Raw genomic sequence first — 12816 nt, 5'->3', positions numbered from 1 at the left:
TATATATATATACCATAAAGTTATTGTTGGCGCTGTAGACAAAATAAGGCCGAAATAAACTTTAACCTGATTAGATGCACTGACACTGTTCACTTTTCTACCATTCTTTCTGTTTTAAAGTTTCACTTTTCACTGAACCACACTGGACTTTTACACTTGATTATATACATTTCCTGTTCAAAAACATAAACATGTAGCAGTTTCTATAGTTTATTAATTTAATTATCCTTTAATTCTCATTCTCCCTGACTTGTTCATTTTACAAACACCTATCACTTCCTATTTCCCCATAAGTTAAAGTCGTTCCTCAAAGTTAACAAAGGTGGCCAGTTTAAATGAGGAAATGCTTATCTTCAAATCAATATAATTCACACGGTTCTGATGGGCAAAGAAGAAAACCATTGTGTTGATGACATATAATGGCGAGATCAGTTTGGGGAATTGAGTCCTGCTTTGAGGAAGTGCTGTATGTCCTAGTACACTGGTCTTCTCTTTGTTTTGGTGGAGGTGTGAGGAAGAGGAAGGGAAGTGGGAACCCCTTTAGCATAAACCCAGAAGTCAGCTGAGAATAAAAACAACTGCAACGCAGTAACCAGTTGTAGTCAACATCTCCAGCTAAACTGACCAGACGGTAATGTGACAGGGTAAAGGAAATACTCATAGCCTGTTATACACTAAAGATATTAGTAAGTTTATAGCATGTGAGGATTCTAAAATAGCTCATGTTAAAAGGATCATGCACTCAGTACATAGTTCACAGAGAGTGATAAAGTTCATATAATCGTTTTAAAATCTGTCACGCATATAAATTGTAAGAAGAATGTGTAAATCTATTACTTTATTTTGTGGTGCATAATTTAAGGGTAGAAGTGTTAATCTGTGATCTACTAAATGCTCTTAATCTATGAGCCTGAGATCGATTGCTTTGGTCTCCACCCAAGTTCCGGGGGAATCGCGGTCTTTTCCTCATTACACTAAAGTTCTCAGTGAGGAAACACCTGCGCATCACTCTTGTGATTATTTCTCCCCTTTTTCAGGTATGTTATTGATAAAACGGAGTTCATTTAATAACTTCCTACTTTCTAACATATCAATAGTGTTTAAGGTGTGTGTTAGTGAAATTTTAAGTAAGTTAGAGCTAAGATTGCAGAATGTAATGTAATGTGCGTGCGAGCGGAGCCCCGCTCTGATACAGAGAAGAATAGCTCCATACTAAGAGTAGACGCCATTTTGTGTCAGTTGTGAATTAACATGTATGCATTTAATATCTATTTTGAGGTGTTATCTGTATAATGTTTCATTGTGCTTCAAGCACTTTATTGACATTTGTGATACATTTAGTTATAGTATTGAAACCATTTCCTGTAGATCTGTTGTGTAAAATGTGGTACTGTTGTAAAATGGGATTACACTAAAGTTCTCAGTGAGGAAACACCTGCGCATCACTCTTGTGATTATTTCTCCCCTTTTTCAGGGGCGTAACATTTTGGAGGCACCGCTGGGATTGCTGTTCAGATGCCCGGTTTCCATATCCTGGTCGCTGAATTCTGAACCAGCTAAATCCCCACATAACAACCCAGGCAAGCTGCAGTGAGGCGAGTGTTGCTGTTCGAGGAGAGCTGGAAGTTGGTGGTTAAGTCTTGGCGTCAGCTGAGGCCGTTAAGAGATCATCAGAGACAGTAAAGACCATCTAATTCAGAGTCAACTCCTGCACAGTAAAAGTGCCTCCTGTCCTGTCAACATGACAACCGCCTTGGAAGAACTACAGGAAGAGGTAGTAGGAGAATTGCACGCCCTGACTAAAGACAAGTTACTAGAGATATGTGATTTCCTTGACATATCAGGCGAACAGAGAAGAGATGTTAAAGACAAATCCGCATATCAGTGATGACTCACATTATGATGTTCCTTGAAAGAGAAGAAGTTGCAGAGTTAGAAGATGGCGGCATGTCGGAATTGTTGCTACTTAAAGACAAAATGACAGAGATGATCAGTGGCATAAATTACCAAACAGGGCAAACTGACCATGATATTGAAACAGCCGGAACACATCACATAATAGAGGAACTAAGAACTGTGACCCCACAACAAGAACTGGGAACTGAGCAGAGTCCTGCAGTCAGTGCAGCCAAAGTCAGGGATTCTCTCGCGACAGCCCCAACCCCATGCCCATCTTCAGAGGAGCATGCAGCTCTCACCAGTGCACAACCCAGCCCATACTGGCGCAAAGAGTTTAAAATTTCTGGTCAGATAGGTGAACCGGGCCAGAAAGATAAACTGTCTTTTTCCAGTCTTGCCCATCAGATTGAAAATGGACTTAACAGAGGCTATCCTGAGGTAGAAATAGTAGACGCAGTAATCAGGGCTATTTCTCCAGGATCACAGCTACGCAGCTACTTGGAAGGTAAACCCCAGCTAACTCTGCCCACACTTAGATGCATCCTGCGTTCCCACTTCCAAGAAAAGAGCGCAACAGAGCTTTACAAACAGCTAGCTTCAGAAGCACAGCATAGCAAGGAGACCCCTCAAAGCTTCCTGATGCGCGTCTTAGACTTGAGGCAGAAAGTACTGTTTGCGTCCCAGGAGTCAGAATCAGGGCTGAAGTATGACCCTGCTCTAGTCCAGCGCATGGGTTTGCACACAGTCCTTACAGGGCTCCAGAGTGACAGTATCAGGATAGACATGCAGCCTCTCCTGCTAGATAGCGAAACATCAGATGAGGTTTTGCTAGAGAAGCTTAACATAGCTTGTGCTAATGAGGTAGAAAGACGAAACAAAAAGAGGTTTAATGCCCCACAGCCTGCTACAACTGTAAGTGTAGTCCAGTCAGAGGATACGCCATCTGCAAAATGTCCTGTGAAGGAAGCCAAAGCTAAGATACCTGCAGAACTGTTAACAGAGTTAGCTGAACTCAAGACAGGTGTAGCTTCTCTAAAGGGTCTCAGTGCAGAGATAGCTCAGATTAAGGAGACATTACAGCAGCCTATGTTTCAGTCAACACCTTATGCCTATGCCCCATCTCCTGTTAGAAGACCAGATAGGGACCCCCAGCCACCTGTTTCCCAGCAGCAGTATTACAGCAACTACAGTCAGCCCCAAGCACCTGACCCTCCACAGCATCAATATGCACCTAACTTGTATGCCAACCGTTCTGCTCAAGCTCCAAGGAGGTGTTTTGTCTGCCAGCAGGCCAGCACTGATGCACGCTGCACACACTGCTTCCGATGTGGGAGCGGAGAACATTTTCAAGCTGGATGTAAAATCCGGGGAGTCAGACCATCAAGGGAGGCCCCTTTAAACGGGAAAGGGTTACCGCTGAGGGACGAGTGTTAACCGTAGCTAGCAAAAGGTCCCAGAAATGTGCAAATTGTGCCAGAGAAGATTCATTTGAGAACCTGAAACAATGCTCATCATGTAAGGAGACACTGTACTGTTCAAAAGCATGTCAGAAACAACATTGGACTAGACATAAGGAAAAATGCACTCACCTGAAAACTGACTCTACCAGTGAAAAGCTTTCCTGCACAGAGGGAAATGCCCACTCTTTACCATCCCTAGCTCAAGTTTGCCACCCCCATAAGGTCACCTCGCTAGTCGGCAGACAGTGCCTTGTCGAGTGTCATCTGAATCGCCGCCACCTCCAAGCTCTATGGGATACAGGCTCTCAGGTGTCGGTCATTGATGAACGATGGAAAGAGGAATCCCTCCCAAACGCAAGGCTGAGGGATGTTTCAGAAATCCTGGACTCACCTGATGATCTAAGATTGACTGCAGCAAATGGGACTGAAATGCCGTTACCTGGGATGGATTGAAACAACTTTTCGGCTAGCCTCTGAAACTGACCAAACAAAGGAACTGATCATCCCAGTGCTGGTAATGAAAGGCTGTCACCTATCTCATCCCATCATAGGTTTCAATGTTATCGAGCATATCCTGACGATGACTGAAAAGACTAAACGGTACAGTACAGTGAGAAAAGCTTTCCCAAGCCTTAAAAGAAACAAGGTGAGAGCTTTTATACAGGCTGTAAGTGCAGAACAGACAGATGAATACGCGGTGAAAACCATGAAAGAGAAGGTTGCTGTACCAAAACACAGTAGTATTCAGATTGAATGCCGTGTAGTTTCCCAGCCTTTCAAAGAGGACATGACTATGCTTTTTCAGCCAGACCTGAACCCTCAGTGGCCAGATGGAATTGAGTTCTTTGACACACTAGTCAAAGTCAGGAAAGGTGTTTTTCCAGTTATCATGCTTGATGTCTCTAACCCCACCGACCACGACATTGCCCTGCTAGGACGCACAATAATCGGTACAGTACAAACCATTATGACTGTGTTACCTGCCAAAGTCTTTGAAAAAGCTGTCACTCCAGCCACAGTGAATCACACCAGCGTTCAAAATCCATGTAGCGCTACTGAACAGTGGGATCCACCAGTATATTTAAGTCACCTATCCGAAGAGGAGAGAGAGGTAGTTAAGCAAATGCTCAGGGAGGAGTGCCACTCCTTTTCTAGATCAGACAATGACATTGGTTGCATTGAACGATTGAAAATGACTATTTCTCTAAAGGACTCTGAACCAGTCAACCGCACATACATGTCAGTGCCCAGGCCACTGTATCAGGAGATGAAAGGTTACCTTCATGACCTCATAGCCCAGGGCTGGGTTAGTAAGTCAACCTCTTCATACTCTTCACCTGTCGTGTGCGTTAGGAAGAAGGACGGAACCCTCCGGTTGTGTATAGATTACAGAGACCTGAACAGAAAGACACATCCGGACCGCCAGCCCATCCCTCGGGTCCAAGACATCATGGACAGTTTAGGTGGTAATTCCTGGTTCTCCCTCTTAGATCAGGGAAAAGCGTATCACCAGGGGTTCATCTCTGAAGAAAGCAGACCACTGACAGCATTTGTGACCCCGTGGGGACTCTATGAATGGATACGTATGCCATTCGGCCTCATGAATGCTCCTGCAGCTTTTCAGCGTTGTATGGAGGAATGTTTGGAAGGACTCCGGGATAATATCTGCATTCCTTACCTGGACGACACACTAGTTTTCAGTAAAACCTTTGACAGCCATGTGGATGATGTGCGAAAAGTTCTGCAGCGTCTCAGAGAGTATGGCATCAAACTCAAGCCAAGCAAGTGTGATCTCTTTAAACCCCAGGTCCGTTACTTAGGCAGAATAGTGTCTGCAGAGGGCAGCAGAGTTGACCCAGCCGATTTTGAAGCAGTAAGAGCATTGAAAGTAATCAGGCCAGAGACTGTGGGCCAGCTCAGAAAAATGCTTGGTTTACTCACTTACTACAGACAGTATATCAAAGACTTCTCTAAGAAGGCCAGCTGTCTCTATGACCTCCTGAAAGCAGATTCAGAGAAAGTACCTGACCACCCACGAAAAACAAAAACAAAGAAAGCAAGTCATGTGGTGCCCTCAAATAAGCCAATCCTGTGGACTGACCACCATCAACAGGCACTTGAACAGCTGATTGACTGTTTGCTTCACCCACCAGTCTTAGGTTTCCCTGACTTCACTCAGCCATTTGTTGTACATACTGATGCGTCACACCAAGGCTTGGGAGCAGTTCTTTATCAAAAGCAGGATGGGAAGCTTAGGGTTATTGCTTATGGCTCTCGCACCTTAACAGCAGCTGAGAAGAACTATCACTACCACTCTGGCAAGCTAGAATTTCTAGCTCTAAAATGGGCAATCACTGATAAGTTCCGTGATTATTTGTACTATGCTCCGACCTTCACTGTGTACAGTGATAACAACCCGCTCAGCTACATTCTGTCTACTGCTAAACTGAACGCAACCACTTCCAGGTGGGTTGCAGAATTGGCTGATTTCCATTTTACAATAAAGTATAGGCCAGGCAGAGAGAACAGTGATGCAGATGCTTTGTCGAGGATGCCACTGGACGTAGAGTCACTGATGAGAGAATGTTCTGAGGAGCTTCCACCAGACACCATTGCTGCCACGATACAAGCAGTTGAGGTACAGAAAGAGTCTTTTGCACCTTGGTCACTTTCAGCTGCATCTATGTCAATATCAGCTGAAGGTGAGACAGCCACTGCAGCAATCAGCTCGATTCCAAAAGATAGGATAAGAGAAGCACAAGAAACCGATCCAGTCATCAGTCCTGTGTTCGATTTCAAACTGTCTGGTTCCAAACCGCCGGTTAAAGAGCAAAAGGAATTCAGTCCAAAGACAAAATGCCTATTCAGAGAATGGGACAAATTGACAATAGACAGTGATGGCATTCTGTACAGAACCACTACAGCCCGTAAGCAGTTAGTGCTACCAGAGCAGTACAAAAGTAAAGTGATGGAAGAGTTGCACAATAACATGGGACACCAAGGTACTGAACGCACTGTATCACTAGTACGTGACCGCTTCTTTTGGCCATATATGCAATCTGACATTGAGCATTATGTGACAAAAACTTGTAGCTGTGTCAAGCAGAAAAAGCCAGACCATGAAACAAGAGCTCCTCTGACAAACATTGTGACAACACAACCATTTGAACTAGTATGTATAGATTTCCTCCATCTCGACAGATGCAAAGGGGGATATGAGTACATCCTCGTGATTGTTGACCATTTTACGCGTTTCACTCAAACCTACGCCACCACATCAAAGTCAGGGAAAACTGCTGCAAATCTCATCTTCAATGACTTTGCCCTGAAGTTTGGGTTCCCCTCCCGCATCCACCATGACCAGGGGGGAGAATTCGAAAACCAGTTGTTCCATCAGTTAAAGAAACTCAGTGGCATGGCGGGGTCCAGAACGACACCCTATCACCCAATGGGGAACGGTCAAGTGGAACGTATGAACAGAACCTTGTTGCAAATGCTAAAGACACTAACTGAGACACAAAAGTCAAATTGGAAGGAGTCTCTGAACAAACTGGTTTACGCCTACAACTGCACCCGTTGCGAAGTGACTGGCTATTCACCATTTTATCTCCTGTTTGGGAGATCACCCAGGCTTCCAGTTGATATGCTGTTTGGATTGTGCACAGAGGCAGGTTCCAGTAACCAAATCTAGACTACGTGGAGAAATGGAAACAAGGGATGGAAGAAGCATACACCATTGCAAATGAAAACGCTCAAAAAGCTGCTGAAAGAAGTAAGAAGTACTATGACACTAAAGTTAGGAGTTCAGTGCTACAGCCTGGCGAGCGAGTTCTGATTAAAAACCTGACACCAAGAGGAGGACCAGGCAAACTCCGTAACTATTGGGAAGATACAATTCACACAGTAGTGAGACAAATGGGTTCAAACCTGCCGATTTATGAAGTGAGACCAGAAAAGGGTAGGGGACGTTCCAGGGTCCTGCACAGAAACCTGCTCATGTCCTGTGACCACTTACCTTTTGAGACACAACCAGAAATGACTAAAGATGACAAGAGTAAGAAAAAAAGAGACCTCAGCCTGCATCACAGCCTCTGGATTCTGATGGAGACAGCGAGGATGAATACGACCTTCATCATGAGCCCGCACCGGTACCCACATCTCCTACAGTACCCGAGGAGAGGTATGCTGAACCAGCAAGAGAGTCAGAACACAGGCCCCCACCAGTAAAACAGGCAGTTTTGGTGCCAGTTCCTGATACGCTACCGGCACAGCCTCTTGTTGAAAAGCAGCTGGAGGAGACAACAACAGTTAAAGACCTGCCTGCTGAGGAGGTGAACTTGCCTGCTGAAAATCTACCTGATGATCATCCACCGAATGCCTTTCCTTCACTGACTGCTGCTGCTGAACCTGAGGAACTAGCCTACCATCTGCCACAAAGAGAGAGACACCCTCCAAGACGTATCACCTATGATCAGCTGGGTATCCCTTCCTGTTATAGTATCCAGCCACAACCACAGTTGCTACCTGTTTACCCTGCACCAGGACTGGTTCCATGGTTGCCATCACCACAGCAATATTACCTTCAGCCACCTTACATGTATGGACTTCAGTAAACATGAGATTACAGAGTTGACATGTTTGACTATGAACTGCTGACTGATTTCACAGACTGTTGCAAGAGACAATTTGCAGACTATGCATACATGTCATTGAAACCGATGGACTGTTGCTCAATATTATGAGAAGAGACTGCTTATGGACTGTTGATGCAGCTGGTCAACATATGGACTGTGAATATAACTTGTCGGTTATATTTGAACTGTGACCTCTGACCTCTGCTCAAGTACTATCTTACAGAAGAGGATTTTCTAGGTCCAGTGCATAAGAGACTTATTTACTAAGTCAAGGTTGGTAATGTCGGGACGACATTTGTTTTGTCGGGGAGAGTGTGACAGGGTAAAGGAAATACTCATAGCCTGTTATACACTAAAGATATTAGTAAGTTTATAGCATGTGAGGATTCTAAAATAGCTCATGTTAAAAGGATCATGCACTCAGTACATAGTTCACAGAGAGTGATAAAGTTCATATAATCGTTTTAAAATCTGTCACGCATATAAATTGTAAGAAGAATGTGTAAATCTATTACTTTATTTTGTGGTGCATAATTTAAGGGTAGAAGTGTTAATCTGTGATCTACTAAATGCTCTTAATCTATGAGCCTGAGATCGATTGCTTTGGTCTCCACCCAAGTTCCGGGGGAATCGCGGTCTTTTCCTCATTACACTAAAGTTCTCAGTGAGGAAACACCTGCGCATCACTCTTGTGATTATTTCTCCCCTTTTTCAGGTATGTTATTGATAAAACGGAGTTCATTTAATAACTTCCTACTTTCTAACATATCAATAGTGTTTAAGGTGTGTGTTAGTGAAATTTTAAGTAAGTTAGAGCTAAGATTGCAGAATGTAATGTAATGTGCGTGCGTGCGTGCGAGCGGAGCCCCGCTCTGATACAGAGAAGAATAGCTCCATACTAAGAGTAGACGCCATTTTGTGTCAGTTGTGAATTAACATGTATGCATTTAATATCTATTTTGAGGTGTTATCTGTATAATGTTTCATTGTGCTTCAAGCACTTTATTGACATTTGTGATACATTTAGTTATAGTATTGAAACCATTTCCTGTAGATCTGTTGTGTAAAATGTGGTACTGTTGTAAAATGGGATTACACTAAAGTTCTCAGTGAGGAAACACCTGCGCATCACTCTTGTGATTATTTCTCCCCTTTTTCAGGGGCGTAACAGTAAGTGCTTAACTTGAAGGCATATGCTGAATGTATGTACTTTTGATCCATTTTAAGGACCAGTTGTAGATACAAGAGATTATAGAACTTTTATATTATGAACCCAAAAGTTGTCTAGTTGGAATAATCCCAGCTTTTAACACTGCTTGGGATGTATGACATCAATGGCAAAAGAGGGGTTTTCAAACAATTTTTAAATATAGTTTCTCCTCTCTGGACATTTTCAGGTGTTGCTGACAGTCCTCCTGCCTACCATGACACTGAATCAGAAATTGATTCTGCTCCTGCTTTTGGGGCTCACTGTCACTTCAGGAGCGGCAGCTTCTCTTTGCGTTTTAAGCAAGGATATGGCTCGTTGTGTGTGCAACGTTATGGTTACCCGCAACCCACAAAATCTGAGTTGTCCCCAGACTTCGGAGCTGGAGCTGAGAGATGGCAAACTGGATGTAGCTGAGATGTTGGATGCAACTTTTCTTCAGTTCATTCAGATAGATAAACTCATTTTCAACAACGTCACAATCTCCTCTTTATTTTTCAATGAATCTGATATCCCTCTTCTGTCCCTGTTAAATCTGAGTCTGGAAGATGTCCTGCCAGAGTTAGAAGCATCTTCAATTAAAACTCTTGAACTAGAAGACGTAACACTGGACCCCTCTCTCTTCCATCCCTCCTTACAGGCGCTCTACCACTGGTTGTTTGGCTCCCTGGAATCTCTCGTTCTTGTTCGTTCTGGCCCGGTTGAGATTGACTGCAGCTTGGCTCATAGAGTAGAAAACCTGGCTCAGCTGGACCTCTCCGAGAACCCCATCTCTGTCACCAGCCTGCAGAATATTTCACATTGCCCCTTTCTTTCATTCAAGTACCTGAAATCTCTTCGTCTGAGACGCAGCAACCTCACCTCCCTCCAGTCTCTCTGCACCATCCTGAGTCTTACCCCTGCCCTCACTCATCTTGATGTCAGCAGGAACAATTTCTCCATCATCCACTATCCACACTGCCCCGAGATGAATCCGCTCAAGATGCTCAATCTTTCCCACTCAGGGATTACAGAGATTGACTCGTTGTTCTCTACATCTCTGGAAGAACTGGATCTAAGTTATAATTATCTAGAGGTATTCGACAACCCACCACAGACCCTGAAAAAGCTACATTTGTCTAATAACCGCCTCATACGTCTCCCCTCTCTGGATAACCTGTCTCAGCTCCGGGAGCTAAAAGTGGACAGTAACCAGCTTACTATCTTGATAAATCAGACAGGTGGCAGTTTGAGCACACTGGAGCAGCTTGACATTCTCTATGCCAGGAGGAACCCTTATCAATGTGACTGTGACCTGAAAGAGACCATCATCTTCCTGGACAACTCAACCTTTGTGGAGGACTACCCTGCAGAGTTTCTGTGTGCCTCACCAGCGGTCCAGCAGGGAACTCCAATAATGAGTTTGTCTCTTGAAACGTGTGTGAAGGCAAAAGGTGGGATTCAACGCCACGGCTCTCCTCTCTGCCTGACACTCTTTATGGGTTTATTGTCACACCTGATTTATTTTGGTTGATGTTTGCAGCAGACAGCATCCTTGTTTGGGTACCACTTTCTAATACGCATTCTCATGAACAGGTTCGTATGATATGTTACGAAAAGTTATGCACACTAAAAACGAATAATAATATGAAAACTAGGAGACCTCCAACTGGTCACGTGACATGGGCTACAAAGCTCTGTGCTACACAGTTTCTAGCTGTTTAAGCCGAGCTTCATGCCGCCGACTACGATGCTCTGCATTGTGCTACGTCAGGTCAGCGGTAGTTGGTGGTACAGTTACCTGAGATTAGGTGACTATGCGCTGGGTACAGAGGACCGCGAGCTGCCAGTCAGGGTGCTCTGTCATGTTATCGGTAGTTGTTGGTCTTACCCTATAATAGGTGACTGTGCGGAGCCCCCCTGGGGTCAACTGAGAAAAATAAACTAAACCGTGCGCACAGAATAAAAATCCGTTCCCTCGGATTCATAATCTGTGCCCTCGGTTTTATAAACGTGAGCAAAGTTAGAGATATTCACAGATTCAAACTTCTGGGATCAATTACTCTACAGCGAAATGTTATTAAATCACAAGCGACACATCTTTCCTACCGTAAGGTAAACAACGAACTACAAACTCATTTTCATCAAAATGTGATGCCGTCCTCCAACCTGGAGAAATAGCATTGGTCTCTACGAGCAGCCGGCGGTGAGACGGCAGTAAGAGTGCTTAGGGACCATCTACAAATAGGCTACAACACTGAAAAGAGATACAACAAAAATATGTATTAATTAAATTATTAAATAAGGTAGTGTTTCCAAACTTACCTAAATTATTTATTTATTTATTATCTTTTCTCCTGCTGGTTGTACTAAAATCACTTACCTTTCCAAAATAAGCATACTATAATTTTGGGGAATATCTTTTTGCTGTGACTCCCATTACATTTTTTTAGCAAAGAATATGCATATGCTGAAGTAAAACCAGCAAAAGACTAATTATCTGTGAGGTAAGTTAGTGAGGTGAGAGACACCACTCTTTAATTATTCAAATATTAAATGTTTTTGGCAAAAACTATTTACCAAAATTATGAATATGATTTTTATTTTTAAGTAAGTGTTGTAGTACAACTAGCAGGAGACAAGTTATAATTGAGGTAAGTTTGGGGACACTATCTTATTTAATAATTTAATTAATACATATTTTCAGTGTTGTAGCCTATTTGTAGACGGTCCCTAACCACTCGCCTTACTGCCGTCTCACCGCCGGCTGCTTGTAGAGACCAATGTTATTTCTCCAGGTTGGAGGATGAATCATTTTGATGAAAATTTGTTTGTAGCTCGTTGTTTACCTTAGAGATTACGGTTAAATTTAGGCAAGAAAAACTGAGTGTTCTGCTGCAACAAAAGTTAAGTTTAGGCACCAACACGACTAGTTAAGTTTAGGAAAAGATTGTGGTTTGCATTAAAACACTCACAAGGAAAACGCATTTCCCAGATGAAAGATTATGTTTTCCCCGGGTAGCGAACTCCGCTCCCCGGCTTGTAAATCTATAAGTCCTGTAGCCTATGCTAACACCCACCCATCCTCCCCGACCACCTACCGCCAGCCACGTTCTATACAGCAACAGTCAAGGTGGTGCACACAGACAAAAAAATACGAATTACAGTGCTTAACTTTTTGTAGCTTTTCGAACTATGGTTAATGAGAACATGCTGTCTAATAAGGTATCATTTATAAAGGGTTTAACTAATAGCTTTATTATTGGCCAATATACTTATGTGCAAAATTGATATATCAGTTATAAGCCATTATAATAACTTTTGGGTTAACAGGTTGTGAAGAATCCCATTTGACTACTTACTTTCCCAGAGGATCTGCACCAAAATCATTTTGTTGACAACTTAGTGTGCATTTATTAATCAATTACCAACTGCACTGTTACCACAAGGCAAAGGGATTTTCACAACCTGGCAACCCATAATTTGCTTGTATTAATGCTCTATACCTGATCTATAAAGCTTTATACATGATTAAACCATTAATAACCTTTAATTACTTCTTTAATTTCATTATTTTGTATAGCTACATGATTTAAACTGATCACATACATTCATGCTTGTTACTAATGTTATATCA

The 12816-nt window shown here is 43.0% G+C and overlaps 1 protein-coding gene across 1 annotated transcript; it reads left to right on the top strand.

Annotated features, from left to right (window-relative positions):
• The first annotated feature begins 9534 nt into the window (after positions 1 to 9534).
• LOC114562422 (toll-like receptor 2) lies at positions 9535 to 11042 on the top strand. Its single transcript, XM_028588800.1, has one exon. It carries the CDS (start codon positions 9535 to 9537, stop codon positions 10711 to 10713), a length of 1179 nt encoding a protein of 392 aa, XP_028444601.1. The 3' UTR covers positions 10714 to 11042.
• The last annotated feature ends 1774 nt before the right edge of the window (positions 11043 to 12816 follow it).

This window comes from Perca flavescens, chromosome 10 (assembly GCF_004354835.1).
Source record: "Perca flavescens isolate YP-PL-M2 chromosome 10, PFLA_1.0, whole genome shotgun sequence".
NCBI classification, from domain to species: domain Eukaryota; kingdom Metazoa; phylum Chordata; class Actinopteri; order Perciformes; family Percidae; genus Perca; species Perca flavescens.
Note: the sequence above shows the minus strand (reverse complement) of the source record. Positions and strands in the feature narration are given on the sequence as shown.

Excerpts from the sequence above, each read along its gene's own strand:
- LOC114562422 (XM_028588800.1), top strand. The coding sequence starts at position 9,535 with ATGGTTACCCGCAACCCACAAAATCTGAGTTGTCCCCAGACTTCGGAG.